Below are 24,780 nucleotides of genomic sequence, written 5' to 3'. Positions count from 1 at the left end.
CTTTCAAACTTTGCGCCACGCTGCGCGGTTGTGAATGCGCCGCCGCCGCCATTGCCTCACAGCTTCCTTCCTCGGCTTTTCGGCTCCGCTCCGCTCCGCTCCGCTCCGCTCCTTTTGCCTCCAAGCTTCTCCGACCACCCCTGGTGGGCTAAAACAAGCCCCAAACACTCCAGGGTGGTCGGGCTATCCAAATCTCAGCCCCCCGATGCCATGGGGGCTAGCGGCAACCTCCTACCCCTGTTGGGCGCTCCACGGTAAGCTAGGAGCTCAAACAGGCGACCGCCATCGCCGGAAGCTCCTCCTCCCAATCATTGTACCACTGCCCCAAAAAACTATAATCACATTCCTTGATGATTACCATTCAGTTGCAGTCACTTCCATAATGATGAAGTGTTTTGAGAGACTGGTAAAGGACTATATGGTTTCATGCCTTCCCCCCTACATTTGACTCATTATAGTTTGCCTATAGGAAGAACCACTCTATAGATGATGCACTTTCCTGTGTGCTTCACCTTAGCTTGGCACACCTGGAGGAGAAGAATACACATGTGGGAATGCTGCTTGTTGATTTTAATTCATCGTTCAACACAATCATTCCTCAGCATTTGGTGAACAAACTGGGCTTATTAAGTTTTAATACTCCTTTATGTAATTGGATGCTTGATTTCCTTCTTGATAGGTCCCAATTTGTGCGAGTGGGAAGAAAAGTTTCCAACTCCATCTCCTTGAGTACAGATTCCCCACAGGGCTGTGTCTTGAGTTCACTACTGTTCACCTTGATGATCTACAACTTCTGTGTCAATCTGCTACAAATCAAATTGTGAAGTTTGCGGATGACACGGCAGTAGTGGGTGTTATCCAGGATGACAATGAAGGTGTTTATAGGGAAGAGATGAAGGCTCTGGTGGACTGGTGCAATAAAAGTAACCTGGTTCTAAATATTAATAAAACAAAGGAGATCATTGTAGATTTTAGAAAGAGACAGCATAGTCATACTCCACTCAGTATCAAGGATGCAGCTGTAGAGGTGGTCAACAGTATTAAATATCTGGGGATGTAGATAACTAACAAACTGAATTGGTCTCTCCACACATCATCCTTAATGAGCATGCAAAACAGTGTCTATATTTCCTGCGTCGGATGGGGAGAGCACATCTTTCTCCTTCTGTCCTGGCCACGTTTTACAGAAGCACAATTGTGAGTGTTTTAATCACTGTTATTCAGGATACTGCTTATAAGTACTATATGCTTAGAGCTCAATGCATTATTAGAGACCCCTCACACCCACTTTACGGTCTGTTTCTGTTGCTCCCCTCTGGGAGGAGGTTTCGAAGTATTTCTAGCAGGACTATCAGATTTGTTCAGCTATGCCATCTGTCTGGTAAACTCTCAAGATTCGTTTTTTCTCACCATATACATGTATACATCCGAACTAGACTGTGTTGCTTCTGTGTGTCATATAACATATGTGGGTATGTGGGTGTACGTTATGTTATTATTTTATTTATTTTGTCATGTTTATATAGTGTATATTGGTGGTAACCCTTTAAGAGCTATGTGCAACAAAATTTCTTTTTAATGTACGTCGATTAGTGAACATTTAAAGTGACAATAGAGTTATTCTAATTCTAAGACCAAGTCTTCTAATGGTCATTAAGTGAGTCATCCAACTCAATGATCATGATCTTGGCTCTCCCAGCTCCAACTCCCATGTAGCCTGCATTGGGCCTTGCAGTACTGAATAGCTACTGAATGAATAGTCAGTAAGCAAGTAATAAATGTGAGCAAGAGATTTAAACAACTCTTGAATGCATTGGGAGAAGCCGACCAACAAGCCAGGAAAATAAGTGGTACTCATGTGTGGGTATCAGACTTTGTTGACTGTAAATGTCTAATGTATTAGTGATGAATATGGTTATGCTGACATTTCTTCTGCCACTTAAATTATTATTAAATTGTATTGTAGTTTAACATTCATGTTCAAGGATCAAATGAGTAGAAAAGTCCTTTATTGTCATAACTTACATGTGTATTGAGTACCGGTAAGTTGTATTACGGACTACAGATCTGATATACAATGAAATAGAAAATAGATTGTATTCATTTGTGCTTTCCTTTTATTGTGTACCTTTTCAGAGTGCAAATTCACCTGCACCAGTGGCAAATGCTTATATCGTGCCTCACTGCTCTGTAATGAACAGAATGATTGTGGGGATAATAGCGATGAAGAGAACTGCTTACTTGTAACTGAACACCCACCTCCAAGCATCTTCAGCTGTGAGTACTTGCCAGCTATACAGTTTGCTGTGAATTTTGTTATATTTATTGTTTATTGCTGGTATTGTTGGGGGATCTTGGAATTGAAGTAGAAACTGGTCGCTGTATGTAGTTATTACAACATATAAAACATATAATAGTTTTGATTTATCATTTTCTTTCTCAGTTGCTATACTTTACATGAAATTACATGAAAGTACATGGAATTTTCAGCAAAATAGAAGGCACTGGGAATTTAATTGTTTACAGCAGGGGTCCACAGTCCATAGACTAGCACCGGGCCACAGTATGCCAGCAACCGGGCCACGCAAACAAGCGAAGCTCCATACTCAGGATGCAGGCAGCACATGAAACCACACCCCCTCTGGCCCTCTCTCTCCACAGAACCGGTCCCTGGTGCCCAAAAGGTGGTGGTGGGGGAGAGCACTGGTTTACAGCACTAATTTCTCATGCTAATCGATAGATGCTACTATGCTCAATATTCAGAAAACAGAAGAGGCTAACAATTTGTCAGTGATAGAGATTTCAGGATTATCTTGGTGGAGTAGGAGTATCCATGTGGCAAGCAGCCAAATATTAGCACCCATTGACAGAAGGACTGAGTAAAACTAGACTGGTTCTCATACATATTGTCTGCCATTAGATATATGTAGATTTTTGACCTTTTAAAACAGAGAAAGTAATTTGTTTCAGACTCTTAAAGAGGGTCCTTTGGATTTTGTCCAGTTTTAATTTTGCTGAAAATCTAAGTATTTACAGGATGGCTTATACAGTATCTAAAACATGATGTACATTTAATGTTTTTTTTGTCCAGTTCTGCCCAGCTACAGCTACTAATTATTTTGATATAATTATAAACCATATTTTCATAAGTTTTAAATGCAGAGAAATTCTACCGTGTTTCCCCGAAAATAAGACAGGGTCTTATTTTCTTTTTACCCACAAAATATGGCTTGGGCCTTATTATTAGGGGAGGGTTTATTGTTTTGGGGTTGCCGGGTGGCTGCTCTCTTGCGAGCGGGCTCCCAAAGAGCCGGGCACAGCCTCATGGGCGAGTGGCTGTGTTGCACTGTCGCAGCAGTGCAACACAACAGCCATGAAGCGACCACGCTCACGAGCAGCCACCCGGCAAACCCCCTTTCCAGCTGGGCACAGTGCCATTCATTGACCTAGGGCAGTGGTGGGCAACCTTTTTTTTTCAACTGAGCCAAATCTCGCCAAAACCACAATTGAAATTTACTTTGAGAGCCACATTTTTAAAACCGAAAATACATAGGATGGTACACTGTTTTTAGTTTCAATAAGTTTTTATTGAGAATATTCTGCATGCAAGTATCCACATAGGTTGGGAGGATACAAATAACACAACTAATAAAACAAAAACTTTAGAACGATATTATTTATCGATAACGTTAAATTCCGTAAAATTTGCCTTACAATGTAGAGAAAATTACATCCTGACATTGACTGACAAAGTCACAACCACTAATGTGAACATTGGCCTTGCATTTCCTTGGATAGTTTGAGTAAGTCAGGTTTGTATGTTGTTGTTTTTAATTTCATCTCTCTCTCCCACTTTCTTTCTTTTTTTCTTTTTCTTTCTCTCTCTCTCTCTCTGGCTCTTTGTCTCTCTCTCCCTCCCTCCCCCATCTCTGTCACTCTGTGTGTGTGTGTGTGTCTGTCTGTCTCTCACTCACTCTGTGTGTGTGTGTGTCTGTCTCTGTCTCTCCCTCTGTCTCTCTCCCCTCCCTTCCTCTCTCTCTGTCACTCTGTGTATGTGGGTGTGTCCGTCTCTCACTCATTCACTTAATCACTCACTCTGTGTGTGTCTCTCTCTCTGTCTGTCTATCTTTCTCTCCCTCCCTCCCCCTCTCTGTCTCTCTCTGTCTCTGTGTGTGTGTGTGTCTGTCTGTCAGTCTCTCTCTGATTCCCTCCCTCACTCCCTCTCTCTGTTCCTCTCTCTGTCTGTCTGTCTCACTCACACACACACACACACACACACACACACTGTGGTCACCTTGTTGAGTGTTCCAATCACATTTGAAACACTCAACAACTGTCCTGCATTTATGGTATTTTGCAGCATTCTGCAGTCATAGGACCAAAATTGGTTGTCACTCGCCTGGGCTTTTGCAGAAGCTTCCCTCCGAAGCCCGAGAGGAGGGAGGGGAGCGGGCACCCGGCACACAGAAGAGCCGCATTAAAGGGTGTAAAGAGCCGCATGTGGCTCCCGAGCCGCGGGTTGCCCACCACTGACCTAGGGGTATCATCAAGCCGCGTGAGCACCTGTTCACTGCTGCCCGGCTCCCGCGGTTTGGCGCCTTCGAAATGCCAGTGAATGGCGCTCTGCACGGCTGGAGAGGGGGGTTGCGCAAGCAGCTGTTCTGCTCCCGCTCACATGCCTCCCAGCCTCACGATGCCCTGGCCCAGCTCTCCCCGGAGAGCCAGAGTACCTCCGCTGCCGCCGCTGCCGCCGCTGCCATCCCAGCATGGCTTTTTTGGCTGCTTCCAAACCAAGTCTTCCGGCAGTGGCCGCTCCGAGTGTACGCTCTATGGTTGTGGGCCAGCTGCCGGCAGAGCGTACAACCATAGAGCATACACCCAGAGGGGCCACCATCAGAAGACTCAGTTTGGAAGCTGCTAAAAAAGCCATGCTGGGATGGCGGCGGTGCCGGCGGCAGCAGTGGAGGTGCCCTGGCTCTGCAGGGAGAGCTGGGCCAGGGCATTGTGTGGCTGGGAGACGCATGAGCGAGAGCGGAACAGCTGCTCGTGCAACCCCCCTCTCCAGCCGTGCAGAGCGCCATTCACTGGCATTTCGAAGGCACGGGAGCCGGGCGGCGGTGAACAGGCACTCACGCGGCTTGGCGATACCCCTAGGTCAGTGAATGGCACTGTGCCCGGCTGGAAAGGGGGTTTGTTGGGAGGCTGCTCGTGAGCGTAGTTGCTTCATGGCTGTTGTGTTGCACTGCTGCGACAGCACAACATAACCGTTCGCCGCTGAGGCTGTGCCCGGCTCTTTGGGAGCCCACTCGCAAGAGAGCAGCCGCCTGGCAACCCCCCTCTTCAGCTGGACACAGCGCTGCTGACCAACCTAGTGGTATCCTGAAGGCGCCAAGCAATGTGATCACCCTTGCCTCCCCCCCGGTTCCCACGGCTTGGCACCTTCGGGATACCGCTAGGTTGGTGAGAGGCACTCTGCCTGGCCGGAGGTGGGTGGTTGTCCAGGGGGCTTATTTGTGGGGGAGGGCTTATATTTTTGCCCAACAGAAAAATGTGGCATGGCCTTATTATCCAGATATGTCGTATTTTCGGGGAAACACAGTAATATGATATATATTCCATGATAATATAGCCTTTCTGATTAGCATCAAAGTAAGCATTCCTTCATATTATTCAAAAATATTATATAAGATAGTGACTTTCTTTTAAATGATGCTTTAAATAATGAAGATTAATATTTTATAAGACATTTAATAACACAGGCAAACAAATAAGAGACAATATAATCTCTATTTTCAGAGTAGAATACAAACCTGTTGAATTTAGTAGCTGAATTGAAGAGAAATCCTATGTTTTTGTTCAAGGATTTTTTAAAGGTTGTTTTGAATAATATCATATATATTTCCAGATAAGCAAAAAAATTTAGGTGCCAAAATAGTCTCCCAAAATTGATTTAGGATTATCAGCAGATGGGCTAATCTGTGAGTATATGCGGCAACATAGTACTTTTTAAAAGTACCCACATATCCAGTATATATTTGTATGTAAACCCATCCATGGATAGGCTGACCTTCAATTTTTAACCAAATTATAATGAAACAACATACTAATTGTAAACATTAAAATATGAAAAATTTGAGCATTTATTAGCGAGTGAGTCATTTTTCATGATATTTTGGTTAAAATTTCAAGGGTTGGCTTGTCCGCTGATGGCTTATATATGAGCATGTATAGTATGTTTAAAAATGAATTAATTGGAGCATCTTAACAAGCACATAGAGCTCTAGTGTCACAGCCATCACATTAACCTTAAGAGCTGTGGTGGCGCAGTGGTTAGAATGTAGTATTGCAGGTTAATTCTGCTAACTGCTGACTGCCAGCAGTTTGATAGTTCAAGTCTCAGCGGCTCGAGTTTGACTCAGCCTTCCATCCTTCCAAGGTCAGTAAAATGAGGACCCAGATTGTTGGGGGCAATATTCTGACTCTGTAAACCGCTTAGAGAGGGCTGTAAAGCACTGTGAAGTGGTGTTTAAGTCTTAGTGCAATTGCTATTAACAATCAGAATTTGTGTGTACATTGTCTGATCTACAAATCTTGCCTTTTGCTGTAAATTAATTGTTGGGTGTTAATGGGATGACAGTGTGGAATCATGAGTTCCTATAACGTACCAGAGATGAAAAACGCCTAATAGACTGGAAGGTAACTGAGAAAGCATGTCATTTCCTTGCAGAAGAAACCTTGAATACATGATGCTGTTTGGTTTTTACAAAATGAAAATGGCAAGTTTGGGTATTTCACAGGATGGCAATATTAGCAAAGAAGTTTTCTGACCATGGTCTTGCACTGTGTTCATATGCTAGTTTAGCTGAGAGAATTTCCATATTATATTCCATCATTGAGAAGGAATAAGGAATCTGTCCCATTTTGTATTTCTCTTGCTGCAAATCTGAATTTCCGCCAATGGATTTTACCTTAGTGTGACACCTGACTGGAAATGCTTACTGATGTATTTCCACTATCTCCATGCTTCCTTGTTTTTTTTTTAATTCTAGGTTTTAGAGTTACACTGGAGTCCTTTTAACAAAGAGTTGCAATTGTCTTATGACCCAAAATGTAGATGTGTCTAAAGCATTTAAAGATTTGAACACAGGTAGTTCTCAACTTACAATCACAATTGGGACTGGAAAATTTGTTGCTGTGGTCGTTAATTGAGGCATCACACGATTGCACCTAATTTTATTACCCTTTTTTTTCACAATCATTAAACAAATTAAACCGTAGTCATTAAGAAAGACATCACATAATTGTGATTTGTGATCTTCCCTGCCAGTTTCCCCTTTGATGTTGCTTGCTGGAAGCCCGCTAGGAAAGTTGTAAATGAGAATTGCGCGATCCTGGAATGTTGTAATGGTTGTAAACACATGCTGGTTGCCAAGTTCCAAAATCGTGATCACATGATTACAGAGGCACTATGACAGTCAGTCATAAGTATGAGAATCAGTCATCAGCTGTTTCATGGCTGTCATAACTTTGAATGATTGATAAACAAATTGTTTTAAATCGAGGATTCCCTATATTAGATTTGTAGAATACCTTTTCAATTTGAAGTGATTTCATTTGCCTCTAAATAACAAAATATATGTTAATAATTTTTTTGTAAACTAATATATTGAGTAGGAGCTTTTTGTTTTACAATTGTACATAATGGTAGAATTCTTCAAATGTCTATAGATTAATAGACACAGATTTATTCTCCATCCTTATCTATTGCTCAGTTGGATGCATGCAACTGAGTGCTACTCGTGTTTCCATCACCCAATCTTCCTTTGTGACCATTCCTATAGAGGTCTTCAAAAGGTTTATCTTGCTGATCAGTGTTGAGCAGAGTGTTTTTCTGCTGCACCTCCTTTCCCACCAAAGAGAACATTGCAAATTTCCAGCTTCTTTTCATGTAGGCTTTCTTGGCATGAAGCCAGATTGGGGAGGATGCTAGATTTTGTGCATTAATAGATTCCAGATGTTTTTAAGCATTCCACATGTTGATAGTATTGGGCCAGGTGCAGTGATAGAACAACTTGCCCAGCAGTTTTAAATTACAAGGGAGGTGAAATACTGCTCATTCAGCAGCACAATTAATTAATGCATTGTTACAGTTACTTTAATTATAGCATTCTGTACTTTTGCATTAGATATATCCTTTGTGTGGAGTACTTAACAACCAAATATACTGATGACAGAAGTGGTAAGGATTTATCATAGTGGGTTTTGCCACATTTGGTGCATTATGCTTTAATAGTTGTAAAACTTGACATTTCAAAATGATTGCCGTGATCTATTATTAAGACCATAGAAAATTTGGGACAAAGAGATATAGTCAATATTCTTTGCAACTTGGATGCAAGGAAAGCAAATATGTCAATATGGGCTTATAGCTTTTTTTCATATTGCCCACTGTAGGGGAATATAAATTCGCTTTCTATTCTGGGTCACAGCATGTAGACTCTGAGAATACAGATAATAGGAATAGCTGTACGGAAGAAATGATTGAATTGCAGATTGGTAAATTCAAAACATTGATTGAGAATTCTGTCTTACTCAATTTACTGTCTAATCGCATGTTTTCTCTTCCATGCCCTTGTAGCCCAAAGTAATAATTCTGCAAGAAATCTTTGCACCTTTATTGTATTGCCATTGTTCACTGTACATGAGTTAATTTGTGTGCTTGGAGTAAGAAGCACCATCAATTCCTTGCTGATTTACAAAAGAAATCTTTGATGAGTAAGAGTTCTGCTCATATATCAGTAAAATTTAGCTATACTGTCTGTTGCATTACTTCATACTAAAATAATCTTAGGTATATTCTGCATCCAATTGAAGTAGTTTATATTAACATTTTATAAAACTCAAATGAATAAGAAGTTACTTATTTTGACCAAGGATAAATGGGAAGTAGATAGATGGATGGTAGTTTATTTGGTCAAATAAATAAGAGATGGTAGATAACCAGATAATAATTTTTTTTTGCAAGGATTATCAAGTTTCAAGTGAAAGGCCAAAGATTTATTGACAATGTTAAATAATTTAAAATAGCTTATTAATTTGCTAAAAAGATTAGCGAAAGAGAGAAAAAATCTTGTCCAGAGATTTGTTACCCTCTACTTATTAACTATGAAACCCTATAGATTGTTAATAATATTCTTGTAAAAATATTGACGCTGTTATGCCAACATTATTTTAATTCAGCCTGTATTTCATGACATTGCTCCAGGAGATACAATGGATTTCACAGATATGATAAATGTAACATGATTTTTTGCTCACATTTTATGGTTCAGAAATGTAGCCAGGTTGTATAAGTAGGAATGAAAATCTTAGCTTATAAAATTATGGTTCCATTCAAGTACTTAAATGTTAAAAAGCAAGTGTAAAATAATCACGTTGTTATTATCACTGTGGATGATGTATTTGAAAACTACACCATACACTACTCCCTAAATTTTGTGAATCCTTTTCATAATGTCAGATGCAGCATTAATAGAATTTTGTGGAAATGTTTGTATATTTTTATACGTTTTGTAGGTTAAGCACCTTTTAAATATTCCAGATAGATATAATACATTCCAAAGGATTTAGAACATGTTTATAGTACAATGAGGACATTATCTGCATGTAGTTTACACAGGGAGGTTTTGAAAGGTACTGTTTACCTATACCAGATCAGTGGTAGGTTCCTACCGGTTAGGACTGGTTTGGCCGAACCGGTAGTGGTTTGGCTGCCTGGGTCGCTGGAACCAGCAGTGCCCCAGACCTGCCACGCCCCTGAACCGGTGCTCCGGGTGGCACCATAGGCGCCACCATCTTGTTTTTCAGTTCTGCGCATGCGCAGAACAATTTTAATAGCATTGTGCATTCGCGCACGTGCACAGAACGCACTTGTGCATGGCTTGAACACGAGTGAACCGGCAGTAGTGCCTGCTGAACCCACCCCTGTATGAGATAGATGGCTGTTCTCTCTCTCTCTCTCTCTCTCTCTCTCTCTCTCTCTCTCTCTCTCTCTCTCCCTCCCTCCCTCCCTCCCTCCCTCCCTCCCTCCTTTCTTTTCAGGAGTGCTGCATGAAGGGCTGACCCTTATTTGGGTTACTCTTCCATTTATTTCAATATGTAGCCGTCTGGCATAGATGTTAATGAAAGTCTGACACTGCCGTTTTAAGAACTGCAACAATGATAGTAATTTTCAGTGTCAGATTATGCTTCACAGAGGAAAAAAATATTGGGGGAGGAATGAGAGAGAAAGAGTGAAAAAAAATCCAGTTCTAATAGAGTTTGCCATGAGCCTGGCTGTGCCAGACAGATGGATCATGAATACTGTCTAGACACTCTCTGCCTGAGTGAAGCTGTAGTCTCTAAGGACGAACAGTGAGATGCTGGTTTAAGTAATGGGGGGAAGCCAAACTGCATTCTCTTCTAATCAGATAACAATCAATGCAGATTACGCTTCATCAGGCCTGAGAAATGGCCCTCTGTTACTGATAACAGGTCAAAACCTATTTCAGTTGAAACTTATCTATGACTAGATGTTAGGGAGAAAGAATAGGGCAGAATTATAGGCAGTTATAAATCTTGATTTCAACGATTTGTTGCTGAAATATTCAGCATAATTGTAGGTGGAGTAATGGAGAGCAGAAAAGTGATCTGATATTACTATAAAAAGTGTGCACAGCACTTTTTAGCTACCTTTTAAACCTACACTTGATAAGTAACAGCAATAATTTACTGAATTATTTTCTTCTTAGGAGAGGCTGGTATAATTAGACTGTACGTTCCTGATAGTCATTCTAGGTAATCTGCCTTCATTAATTGTTTACCTAACAGGTATCATATTATGATAAATGTGTCTGGGAAGTCATAATAAAATGCTGGATAGATTTTGCTAGTTGTTTTGAGCATCCCCACTGCCTAAATGCCAAACAAGAAAAAAACAAAACATAAATATCTCAGACATGTCTGATTTCTCCCCCCCCCCAAAAAAGACAAATAGGGGGTATTTTTCTTTTCCCCCCCTCAAAAAAGACAAATAGGGGGTAGTTTTCTCCCCCTCCCCCCCCCAAAAAAAAGACAAATAGGAGCTAGGAATGGGATGCAATTGAAAAAAATGTCTTCTTTAGCTTGGTTTGGTTTTAATCTCAGTTAATAGCTGCATTAATTTCAGATTGTCAGATTAATGTTATTATTTTATTATGAAGACCATTTATTTTAGAATTTTATATTTTATATTTCTAATCTGGTTGATAATGAAGTAGGAAGTATATAGTCAGGAAAAAATATAATTTGTATATATAATTTGTAACATTAAAGGTAGAATAATAAAGTAGAAATAAATCTTGTTCATTTACCTGTGCAATTAGATTTACCAGGAGCAATTCTGTCATTATTGCTGAATTACACTGAGGCCAAAACAAGATTCTGCTTGTTTTTGTAGAAAGCAGGTTGTACAAAGAAAATAAAAGTAAGCCTTATCTATGTACTATATTAACAAAACAGATCCTTTTATCTGCTAATGCTTCAGAAGTGGGAAGAAATAGGAAAAGTTCCATATATAGAGTTTTGACACTTTTTGCATATTTTCTTAGTGGTATCGATGTGGACTGAATCATAACACAGAATAATAATGTTGAGCATTTCTAGTATTTCTTTGTCCTTACTAGAAGCATGATGAACAGAAATTCAAAATATGGCAAACCCCCTTTTCTGTTTGTTGTAACAGTGATGAAGGAAAGCTTCAATTTGGAATTTCTGCTAGAAACTGAGAAGCAGTTTTGTACTTAACATAATAATGCTGTTGAAGGCATTGTTTCTTTATTCTCTTTCCTCTTGCATGTTTGACTAGATAGAGATCCTGAATTCAATACAATACAATACAATACAATACAATAGTAGAGTTGGAAGGGACCTTGGAGGTCTTCTAGTCCAACCCCCTGCCTAGGCAGGAAACCCTATACCGTTTCAGACAAATAGCTATCCAACATCTTCTTAAAGACTTCCAGTGTTGGGGCATTCACAACTTCTGGAGGCAAGCTGTTCCACTGATTAATTGTTCTCACTGTCAGGAAATTTCTCCTCAGTTCTAAGTTGCTTCTCTCCTTGATTAGTTTCCACCCATTGCTTCTTGTTCTACCCTCAGGTGCTTTGGAGAATAGTTTGACTCCCTCTTCTTTGTGGCAACCTCTGAGATATTGGAATAATGCTATCATGTCTCCCCTAGTCCTTCTTTCTCTTAAGCTAAACATATCCAGTTCCTGCAACCGTTCTTCATATGTTTTAGTCTCCAGTCCCCTAATCATCTTTGTTGCTCTTCTCTGCACTCTTTCTAGAGTCTCCACATCTTTTTTACATCGTGGCGACCAGAACTGAATGCAGTATTCCAAGTGTGGCCTTACCAAGGCATTATAAAGTGGTATTAACACTTCACGTGATCTTGATTCTATCCCTCTGTTGATGCAGCCTAGAACTGTGTTGGCTTTTTTGGCAGCTGCTGCACACTGCTGGCTCATATTTAAATGGTTGTCCACTAGGACTCCAAGATCCCTTTCACAGTTACTACTACTGAGTAAGGTATCACCTATACTGTACCTGTGCATTCCGTTTTTGTTGCCTAAATGTAGAACCTTACTCTTTTCACCATTGAATTTCATTTTATTAGATAGTGCCCAATGTTCAAGTTTGTCAAGATCCTTCTGTATCTTAAGCCTATCTTCTGGAGTGTTGGCTATTCCTGCCAGCTTGGTATCATCTGCAAATTTGATGAGTTCCCCATTTATTCCCTCATCCAAATCATTGATGAAGATGTTGAAGAGTACTGGGCCTAAAACAGAGCCTTGGGGTACTCCACTGCATACTTCCCTCCATGTAGATGCAGTTCCATTGAGAACTACACGTTGAGTGCGGTTGGTCAGCCAGTTACCAATCCATCTGGTGGTGATGCTGTCTAACCCACATTCTTCTACTTTATCTAGTAGTAGGTTATGGTCTACCTTATCAAAAGCCTTACTGAAGTCCAAGTAAACTATATCAACGGCATTCCTCTGGTCCACTAATTTTGTCACATTATCAAAGAATGCAATAAGATTAGTCTGGCATGATCTGTTTTTGACAAATCCATGTTGGCTTTTGGCTATTACTTTGTTTGCTTCTAGGTGTTCGCAAATTCGTTGCTTGATTATTTTTTCCAGAATCTTTCCTGGTATTGAGGTTAGGCTGATAGGTCTGTAGTTTCCTGGATCTAATTTTTTCCCTTTTTTGAAGATGGGAACCACATCAGCTCTTTTCCAGTCCTCTGGTAGTTCCCCGGTGTTCCAGGATCTCTGAAAGATATAATTCAGTGGTTCTGAGATCTCGTCTGCTAGTTCCTTCAGAACTCTGGGGTGTAATCCATCCGGTCCTGGTGATTTGAACTCATCTAGGGTAGACAGGTGCTCACTTACCATTTTCTTCCCTATTTCAATTTGTGTTCCTAATTTTGTGGTGCTGCTTTTGATAGGTTGGACTGTTTTATCCCTTTGTGTAAAGACAGATGCAAAACATGAGTTAAATAGTTCTGCTTTCTCCCTGTTGCTTGTCACCTTCTTGCCACTTTCTCCTAGCAATGGACCAATTGTTTCCTTAACTTTTTTCTTGTTTTTAACATGTTGGAAGAAGCTTTTTTTGTTAATTTTTACTTTTGTGGCAAGCCTTTCTTCATTGTGAGCCTTAGCTTTCCTCACTTCATCTTTACAGGCTCGGGCTATTTGCTGATATTCTGCCTTAGTTATGTCCCCCTCCTTCCACTTCCAATTCTCTTGATGCAAACTATGTTTCTCTGTTTATCTTTTGTCAGGGGTTTAACCAGCAAGTTGTGTCATGAGAGTACCTCTGGGAGTTGACCTAGATTCCTTGAAGAAGTATGTCTTGGAAGAGATTTGACAGGATCTGACTGAAAAAAGATAGGACTGCAGGATATGAGTCTAGGACAGAGGCAACATTAGACTATACATAGAAAAGAGTTAATTATGGGAAAGTTAGGAGAAATGAGATATAAAATATCAGAATGAGAAGCAGTTATGCACAATAATGCACTGGGGAAATATATCTGAAATATATTTTCATTATTGAGACAAATTCTTTGTGTCTAATAACATTTGGCCAAATAAAGTATGCCGTTCTATTCTATTGTTAAAGTTACATCCTGTCTTTTTCAGGAGCTCAAGGCATTAAATATAGTTTCCTCCTGCCATTGATTTCTGTACAATGATAGTCCAGTGAGATAAGCTAACTCACCTACTGAGTTTTCATGGCTCAGGGTGCGCCTGAGAAATGGACACTGAAAGTTGCCTGCATTTTTCTCCTGAAAATAAAATACTTTATTCATTAGCAATGATGTATGACATTTTAATTTATGTAGGGCTGAAGTGCAGAAAAGAACACGTTACGGCTCCTTTTATTCCCAAACCTGTTTTGAGTCCTTTTTACTAAACCACTCAAAGTTTGTTGAACCAACCAAACTTACAGTTCCAGCTAAATGGAGAACCGCTCTATTCAGAAAGTGTGAAATATTAATAGGATCCCATTTTGAGAATGAAAAAGACTGAGAATAGCCTAGTGCCGTTGTAATTTTAAAGAAAATAAAAGTCTGTTTGTTATTCTATATATGTATATAACTCTAGGATTTTTAAGATTCTACAAATAATTGTACAAAATAATATATAAAAATCCAGTGCATTTTAATGACTCAGTGACATCAGGCCAGGAGGTAATACAACTCTCTAAAAAGCCTTTTAGACTTAAGTTGAACTTTATGTATTTTTTTTCTTCAGATAATGTGTATTTTTTGAAATGTAGCAAGAATCTGTAGGATATTGGTACAGCATGTGATTTACATTAGGGAGAACAAGATAACCAATTTCAAATTTTGCACATATTGAGAGCTTTTTAATATTGGCAAGTCAAGGGCAGTTACATGGTAATCAGTTTGGAGCTTGATTGGCCCTTCTGAATCAGAACTAAGACCAGTGTTTAAAGAGTTTCAAGACAAGATTTGGAGAAACTTGAAATTTTAGCACTTACTCAGAAGTCTATAAATAGGAAATAGTAGTCATTCATTACCTCTCTTCCTGATCCCACAAAAATTTATCTGTATCCTTTTTAGGCCTAGAACTCAAATAGGATACTTCCTTTTCCTAAGGACCACTCAAGGAAATGTTTTTTTTAAAATCACATAGCAGATGCTAGAACATAATGTGTTCTTTTGTTAAGCATCTTTTTTTAAATGACATTTTGAAAGTGGGACATGCAGAAACAGGAAAGCTAGAAAAGTTGGTGTACTGTGCATAACTTATTGAACAAGTTTGTTTCAGGTTTTTCCCATGTTTTTTTATTTCAGATCAACACAACATTGAAATATAAGATAATCAAATATTATTCAATCTTCTAAATTTATTTTGCTATTTCTTTTTTATTTATGAAATTTATATGCTGCCCATCTCATGTCAAGCGTGGCTTAGAGGAAATTTCTGTTGGTATCTCCCATTGAAAACATTAAGTAATATTGTTTGTTATTAATGAGCCACTTTAAATCCTATTGGGATAAAGATAGTTTTATTGTGCTGCTTTCCAAGCATTTCCTTTGCAGCTTCTTAGCAGTATCCTCAACGTACAACTACAATTTATGACTGGAATTGTCAGTCATTGAGCGAAACAGTTGTTAAACAAGACATCATATGAGTGATATGCTCAACGATTGCTCAATGACAGCAATCCCAGCACTCTTAGTTGTGGTCATTAAATGATCTCCCAGCATCTTAAGATGATGGAGTGAAAGAGCTGCCTGCCACAGGAATTCTGTTCTGCATGAGTTCAAATCTTCCAGGGGCAGCTCTTTTGCATTCAAATAATTGTCCTATGGACTAGGCCTCATGCAGGGCTGAAACCCTCTGACAGGCAGTTCTTGCCCTCTCAGAGAGCTGTCTGCCAGAACAACTGTGCCCACATGGGGCTGAATGACTCTGGTAGGCAACCCTTTCAGTCTCAAAGAGTATAGCTAAAAAAAAGTTTGTCACAAAACCTAGGCAGGATTTTGGTATGGAGTATTTGCAGTATAGGATGTTTGCAATCCAGCCCCCAGAAATAAGAGACAATCCTTTTGTCTGTGGGAGCTGGCAGGTAAATGCCCCATCCTACAAAACCTTTGTGCCAAAATCCTGCTTGGATTTCATGACAGACCTTTTTCAGCCAGCCAGCCCCCAGAGACAACAGGGATTCCTCACAGCAGCAGTTTGTAACCTTCCTGCCAGCTCCCACATTGACTTTCTGGGGAAGCCAGTAGAGAAGATTGCAAATGAAAATCACATGATCATAGAGGGCTTGGCAACCCGTTGTATTATGTACCATGGAGTACATAACTTGCAATGGACATACCTTCAAGGCATGATTCATAAGCCCCTTCATTCAGCATGTCATAATTTCAAATAAAGGGTCGTTAAGCGAGGACTATCTATAATCAAACTGATATACCGCATAATGAAATATATCTGTTATGATTCTGAAACAGAATCATATTAGGTTTGAATTTATACATAGGTATTATAATTTTGCCTTTTTCTCTCTTTTCTCCATTTCTTTTTTGTATCCTTTTTACTTTCTTTCCCCAAATTAAAACAAGAAAGTAAAATGAAGTTTAAGCAGTGGCTGGAATTGTTATTCCTTAAACTAGACTCAATAACTATCTAATTATCACTTTGTATTTGTTTTCCCAAATTACATGTAATGAATTGGCTGCTGATCGCCTAATTTAAGTGTATTTTACACAATGTAACTGTGCATCAATAGGGCAACCCAAGACAATTTTGTTGTTCTCTCTAAATCTATTTCTTTAATCTAAATGAGATACCATTTGAGCCAGTTTGGTGTTGTGGTTAAGATTTTGGCATAGAAACTAGAAAAGTGTGAATTTTAAATGTCCCTTGAACCCAAAAGCTGGCTGGGTTGTTTTGGGAGAGTTGCTTCTCTCTTAGACCAATGTACCTTTCAGTGTTGTTGCTATAGGAAAATAGGAGGCAAGATATTAAGTGTTCTTATAATCTGTTGATCATATACAGTATAAACAAATTACCTTCTCCCCCCTCTGAATGATATGGGCAGCTTCTACCAGAAACCTGAGAGCTTGAGGGTTCTGTTTCTAGCAATACACTCCTCTAGATAGGGAGCCCTGATGTTGCTCTTGGGATCTGTTGGAGCCACTCCAAGGATCAAAGCCCCAAATATTCCTACCACCACTACCACCACTTTGGCCTTTACTTTCCACATCCTCTCTAGGATCCTCACATCCCACCTTCTTCCTTCACCTCTGATATTTCTCCAGCTTCTCATTCTCCTTCCTGATGTTGCTGTCACTTTGCGCTACTACAGCGATTAACACTGTTATCTTCTGGTTCTTGGCTATACCATGATTCTGGTTGATTGGCCACTTGGATCTGCAAATCCCACAGGATGTTAGCCCCATTAGTCTTCACAACCTTCTGTGGAATCTCGCATTGGGGCTTGGGGGGAGTCTAGTCCGTACATGTAGACATTGCCATATACAATGGCAGTTACTTGATTGTGCCATTCAGCATATGCTGTTCCCACCTGCTTCTTACACCCTGGCACTGTGTGTTGGACTCTGAGGCCTCCCTACGTAATCTGTACCTAAGATCCTGCTTTATGTGGTGTTTCTATGGATCTGGTGCTTAGGGCTTGTTCTTGTGTTGTAATGATCAGGACTTCAGTGCTGCCTTTTAGTCAAGCCATTTCCAGCCACTGGTTGGATTTCCCAATGCCTGCCACTCAGCTGTCTGTCAATGGAACATCCCATGCAGGGTCTTGCCATGTCACTTCCTCTGCTTGATCTTCCTCCCATGTTTGCTGCTGCCTCAGATATTCTCTCAGCAGCTTGTTTTACTGATGTAGTCTTGGATGCTCTGTGTTTCATAGGATAGCGGCTTTGACACTCACCAGACTCCGCCTTCAATCTTTCCGGCTGGTGTATAGTCTTTGGGTTTACTAGATAACACTGGTCCATTATCAGCGTCAAAATAACATTCTCTCTATTATTATCCATTGCACAGTCAGCCAGATTTTCAGACTGGATTTGGCGTCTGCTTGTCGAGTCTTTCCCAAGGACCTGGGATAGTCAGAAATGGACGTTTGCTGATGTTACGGGTATTGTCACAGGATGAAAGCTGTGACTTTCCAAATAAAGGTTCCTTTTATAATTGAGTGATAGTGAATTTGTCAATGGTGTTCAAGTGGTGCTCCAGTTGTTTTCTTTTGCCCCATTTGTTCTATTTCTGTTTGCAGGTCTTTGTATTTTTTGCCTTCTCCATTTTTTTCCCTTCTGTTCTGCTGTCTTCAGGTACTGCCAATATACTACCCAGACTTTTTGTTCCCTTTTAGTGACAGTTTTTAAGTCTGGCAGCATGTGCCCATCTCGGCTACTCTGAATGTTGCTAGTATTGAAGAAAAGCAATCAGAAAAAAATTGCAAAATAGTGGCACTTGCAGATTGAAATTGAATCCTTTTGGGAGGGAGGGGGGGAAGTCTGCTGTTATATTAGTTTTATGTTAATGACAGCCTAGTCTCACATACTATGTTAATAATAAATCCATATTTAGGAACATCTTGGATAATTAGCTTGGATAAAAAGCTAATGCATCCATTATAATACTAATTTTTCTTGTGCTTTGGAAATGGTTGGTGAATAATTTCAAGGCATGCAAATTCTATTTCTGTTCAGGAATTACACTAATCACTCCTGGCCACTCCAGATGATCCCTTCTTTTCACAATATTACCTCCAATTTTGTCAACCACCAACAGATATCTTAGCATTTAGCGTGGATGTCTGAAGCTTTTTCTGTTTTTGGCTTCTGCATGAATTGGAACTCAAGGCATATCAATAGTGATATGGCTGATTTTGATAGTTCTAGTGTTACTATTTTTGATTTCTTGAGTTTATGGAGACTTCAGTAGAAATTAGTTCCTTCTCCTACCTGAGTCACCATAACTGCTTCTCCACACTTTTTCCCCTATTTGCTATGCAGAGAATATAACACATGACTTTTGATTAGGTTAGGAATTAGGAAAAGAGGATGCAATAAATAGAAATAAGAAACATGGTATATTCATTTGATGTCATGGAATTCTAAAGAGATAGATACAATTTGTCAGGAAAAAAAATACTTTCGTAGATACTCTGAGGAAGTTAATTTGTACATGTTTATGTACTTCTAAGATACATCTACTTTTAAAGATTGTACACAATCTTCGTTGTAAAATCTTCTAATTTGGAGAACTTGATTAATCTCACTAATCATTTTGGACATGACAAAGAATTGTAGGATCAGGAAGAATGAAACCCTTTCTTTTCCTTCACATATTTTTGAAGATCCTCTTAATATCAGTTGGATATTTGATTCACCCTTCCCTTTTGATCTTGTCAAATACAGAATAGAAGGACACAGGATAGTATTAGTAAAGTTTGTGAATACAGAGTCTGACACCTAGTAACACCTTGATGGAAATAGAAAGCTGTGAACACAGTATTAAAATATGCTAACAAGCTGCAGGAACTAATGGGCTGAATTTTACACTGCAGATGTTCATTCCGGCACTTGTGCTAAGAATGCGGTAACAAATGTGTAGGGTGGCTGTCAGCAATATTCTTGGCATTACCAGTTTCTGAAATATTCTTTTTGCTACAGTTTATATAGAATGCTTTTCTGGAACAAATAGAAGACATCTAATAATACAACTCAAACAAACAAACAAAGCTTGAATCCAAAGAAAAAAGTCTGTCCTTTAGCTAGATATAGTCCTTTGATGATCATATCACATATATTGAATTGTAAGTAGTTTTGCTGAGATTAAATATGCATTACATATAAAGCATGTGATTTGACTAGCTTGCTTGAGTCAGATGGCTCTGCTGACAATTTTCTTTAATGGAAGTATGTGCTACATGATGCTGCATAAAAATATTTTATGTAGTGCTTGGATGGGTAGATGGAGTGTGTGGATAAGTGTGTTTGTATAAAGCTGCATACCACTTCATATATTCAATAGAGCCGAGGTGGTGCAGTGGTTAGAGTGCAGTACTGCAGGCTACTTCAGCTGCCTGCTAACTGCAATTTGGCAGATCAAATCTCACCATGTTCAAGGTTGACTCAGCCTTCCATTCTTCTGAAGTGGGTAAAATGAGGACCCAGATTGTTGGGGGCAATATGCTGACTCTGTAAACCGCTTTGAGGGGGCTGTAAAAGCACTATGAAGCAGTATATAAGTCTAAGTGCTATTGTTATTGCTATTGAATCTGTTATCTTTTTCTCTAAGTTTAAGAAAACTTCCAAAATGTAAAGAGAGAGACAAAAAGAAATCAGTTAAAATGTGGTGATGTTTTTGAGAATATAGGAGAGTTCATGGAATTAAGCTTCAGGATGTTCCAGTTTGTTAAATAACTTGGTTCTTCTTCCATTACAGTAAATGCTAACTTTTTACCTGCTGTTCCATTGATTATTATCCTTTTCCTAAATTTCTATGTCAGTATGATAGTATGAATGAAAACAAAAGAAAACAAAACAAAAAACTTTAAGCTATACCTCCCAAAGTTCTTATTTGTAATGTAAGTTCTAAATATGCTTCAGAACAGAAAGGCTGTTTTGAGACATGATCAGCTACCATTACCTTTTTTTCAACTAACAAACCCAGAAGGCATCAGATTTCAGAGTCTGCCACTGATCAATTTCTTCATAATTTCATTTCAGAACTTTTGTTTCACAGCCATCACTCAATAATTATTAGATACTTAAAAGATAGGCATATGTGGGGAAAGTGGTTAAGATCTGAAATGCTTTTTGTCAGCTTGGTTGATATTAATATAAACAGCATTTATTTACAACATTCTATCCTCAACATGAAATCTGTCAAAGCGGGTGTGAAGTAGGTGTAGATGCTTAGTTTTCCATGGAACATAAATGCCCCCTTAGTTACGCATTGGCCTAAATATATTTAATATTAAAATGATAGCAGATCGTGTTTATGTCTACTTAAATGGTTGGTCCCATGTGGTTTATTACATCTATTGTTGACTATAATTGTGGAAGAGCAGTGTGACAGAGTTTGTAGTTGCAGTGTGGTGTAGTGGTTAAGACCCTAGGCTACGTCTTAGGAGACCCAGATTTAAGTCCATTCTCAGTAATGAAGTAATGGGAGATTTTGAACCAACTTTTTTATTCCAGCCTATTTCATTGAGTTTGTGTAGGTGAGACTAGAAGAGACAGTCCTATGACACCTGGACTTTTAAAATCATCAGGATAAAATCTAATGAATAAAGTAAATCAGTAAATAAATAAATGATTTTCCTAATGGCATTAGACATAGTCTTCATAAATTTCCCTGACAAAATCCATGATAGTCATAAAGTCAAAAGAAGACAATTGTGTTGTATGCATTGTTTTCTACTCTTGCATTTATGCTTAAGTCCTTCCATCTGGATAAGCAGATCAGGCCTTAAAATCACAAATGCTGTATAGGCTGAAGAATCATATGAATCATGAAATGATGTCATGCAGTAGTGGGTGTTAGCCACATTCTTCCCAGTACCAGTGTTTATTAATATCTTAACTAAAAACCCAATATGAGAAAGAAAATATATTTGGGTTGCTGTCTTTCTCTACAAGAATGTCTGATCTATAGGCAAAACCACATGTGCATGGTTTGTACTTTTCATTTAGCCTGGATATTGTTGACCAGCTCACAGAGAGCATGGCCTTGCTTTCAAGATAGTTGTATAATTTTGCCACTTATTTTGGCTTACCGTGGTGGGAGCTAAATAGCAAATCTATCTGGCAACAATTGTATGGTTTGCACTAACTCACATTAGATACTGTTTTTCAAAAAAGATATTTCCTAAAAGATATAATTATGAAGTTCCTGAGCAATGTCTAAATAAATTACAGTAACTGAGTTCACACAACATCCTTCTTCTAAAAACAAATAAACCACATTATGGTTTAGCACAGCACAAGAACCTAGCCAATATAAAGAATAAATAAACCAAACCCCATAATTACTTTTTGTGCTATCTGTTCTGTTAATAAATTAGCATGCCTCATGCAAAGCAACATTTTTGACAGCTTTATAGTAGAATGAAATTTCCAGTAAGAATAGTCCACTTCCAAGATTCTATCCAAAATCTAGAGTTTTTCTGTATTAATAACAGCACTTCTCCCTGGTGTACTTCAAACTGTTGAAACATTTTTGACTTGTTTCTAGCAGGCCCCAGCATTCCTCACCAAATTTGCATCAGTGCCAGTCAAATATTTGCCAGATGCTTCTTGGAATCATTTTATCTTTACAGACTTTTTATACCGATCCCACCTTTAACAATAAGTGCCTATGAACTGCACAATGTTTGCTTTTGTCATTCTTCATATCTTTTTTATACTGAACACCTGTTGTTTTCACTGAGTTATCTGCAGTACTTATGGTCAGCCAACTTCCCTTTGACATTTATACTAAACTGCCAGGCAATAATGCTATAATTTTATACAGTGTATTCTTGTTAAATAGATTAATAATGCATTTTATACTTTCATAATTATAAACTAGGTATTATGTCATACCCAGAAAATCTGTTAGAAAACAAAAGCACTTTAGGCATCTAAAATTCTGAACAACAGACATAATTTCTGAGTGAGAACATGGTTGATGACCCTCAGATATTATTGATTTATTTATTAAATTTATATGCTGACCATCTCACTGTCAAGCATCACTGTCTATCTGGGGACTGTCTGTCTCTCATAGCTTCTGCCTATTGTATATGATCACACAGAGTTGGCAAGTCCCATTAATTAAACAGTTTCACTTAAGAGTGATCACGTGAAGTGTTAATACCACTTTATAATGCCTTGCTAAGGCCACACTTGGAATACTGCATTCAGTTTTGGTCGCCACGATGTAGAAAAGATGTGGAGACTCTAGAAAGAGTGCAGAGAAGAGCAACAAAGATGATTAGGGGACTGGAGACTAAAACATATGAAGAACGGTTGCAGGAACTGGGTATGTTTAGCTTAAGAGAAAGAAGGACTAGGGGAGACATGATAGCAGTGTTCCAATATTTCAGGGGTTGCCACAAAGAAGAGGGAGTCAAACTATTCTCCAAGGTACCTGAGGGTAGAACAAGAAGCAATGGGTGGAAACTAATCAAGGAGAGAAGCAACTTAGAACTGAGGAGAAATTTCCTGATGGTTAGAACAATTAATCAGTGGAACAACTTGCCTCCAGAAGTTGTGAATGCTCCAACACTGGAAGTCTTTAAGAAGATATTGGAAGAGGATCCACTGGGTCTTTCCTGTTACAGCAGAAAAGCATATTCCACACATCCATACACCCCCTATCCTTGCCTCATTTAAATGTTCTCTAAAACAAAGGTTTTTCTCCACTCTTGAAGAAGGATGGGTGCTAGGGCTCCTATGAGACTGTGTATCTCGGGACGAATGTTCTCATTTTCTTCCAGATACATGCCACTCTTCTCTTTGATTTTTTTTAGTCTTTTTTATTGTAATAAGCTGCAAAGTGTCATTATAAAGCTGGGTAACATCCTGCATATTACAATTTAGTGTAATTTTTTATTGTTTGCGTTTTGATTGTTTTTCATCATTGGGCTGAAATCTAAGAGTTTAGGATTGGTCTTTAAAGGGTTCATAATCTTATAAAGGGTAGGCTTTTACCTTTTGTGCTGGGAGGGAGATAGTTGCAAAGAACTGAAATAATTTCTGTGAGAAATAGCTCATAGTGCTATTGAAGAAAAAATAACCTTGAAATTATGCCAGTAGTTAATTTTACAGCCATGAAGGACTTTTTAAGTAATCATGTTGGCTCGGTTTGAATATCCTGCACCTGGTCATGAAACAATAGTAGACAATAGCACTGGAACTGTATATTGAAGTATGTTATAAATAACTTGCTTGCAGGCCAAATTGTGAGGATTAATGCATTTTCTCCATTAAAATCTTTCACAAAATGTTTTCTGACCAGAAATGTTTTAGAAAATGAAATAGTAATTCACCACCTTTTAATAAAACACAAAATGTATTGTATACTATTTTTTTTTTTAAAAAACCAGGTGTTTGCTAAGAGAAAGTAAAGTAAGTGTAATTCTATGCATATAGTAGATAGAATGATTTTTTTCTTCTGATGAACCCCTGCAGTGTTGTTCGATCTTGTTCCCTGATAGTAATTGAACTAATATTGACACAGATTCTTTTTCAAACATACAGCTTGTAATTTGCTCTTGTTATTTTCAAGTAATGTTTATCTATTGAGTGCTGCACTGGAGTTTCTGAAGATTAGTTCTCATCAGTTATTTTTGATATACCGGTAGCTAGATAGATCATTTCAAGTGCCATGTAGAATACTTATTTTAGAAATAAAACATTTTGCTTCAAATGTGAAACCAACTATATCTTTGTGTGTGTGTGTGTGTCTGTGTGTGTGTGTGTGTGTGTGTGTGTGTGTGTGTATTCATATTCCAGGTTTTCAAAGTATGTGTAAGCAGTGATTTCTGGTGGTAGACGTCTACTTATTTAAATTATATTGAGGAATGAGAAAACATTTACAGATATTATGAGGGGGTGTTGCATTAACATATGCATATTCAGGCACAAGATACAGTTGCTGCATGGCAAATAGTACATTTAGCTCCATTTCTTAT

At 38.7% G+C, this 24,780-nt stretch overlaps 1 protein-coding gene across 1 annotated transcript in view; it reads left to right on the top strand.

The window, feature by feature from the left end:
- LDLRAD4 (low density lipoprotein receptor class A domain containing 4) overlaps positions 1–24,780 on the top strand; it is a 301,736-nt gene that overhangs the window by 142,672 nt on the left and 134,284 nt on the right. The window contains exon 4 of the mRNA XM_081952764.1: positions 2,137–2,277. Within this exon, the coding sequence (XP_081808890.1) occupies positions 2,137–2,277 (141 nt within the window). The remainder of the gene's footprint in view (positions 1–2,136; positions 2,278–24,780) is intronic.

This window comes from Natrix helvetica, assembly GCF_964273705.1.
Source record: "Natrix helvetica genome assembly, chromosome: 4".
Taxonomy (NCBI): domain Eukaryota; kingdom Metazoa; phylum Chordata; class Lepidosauria; order Squamata; family Natricidae; genus Natrix; species Natrix helvetica.
The sequence above is the reverse complement of the archived record's forward strand: the minus strand, read 5'-3'. Positions and strand labels throughout refer to the sequence as shown.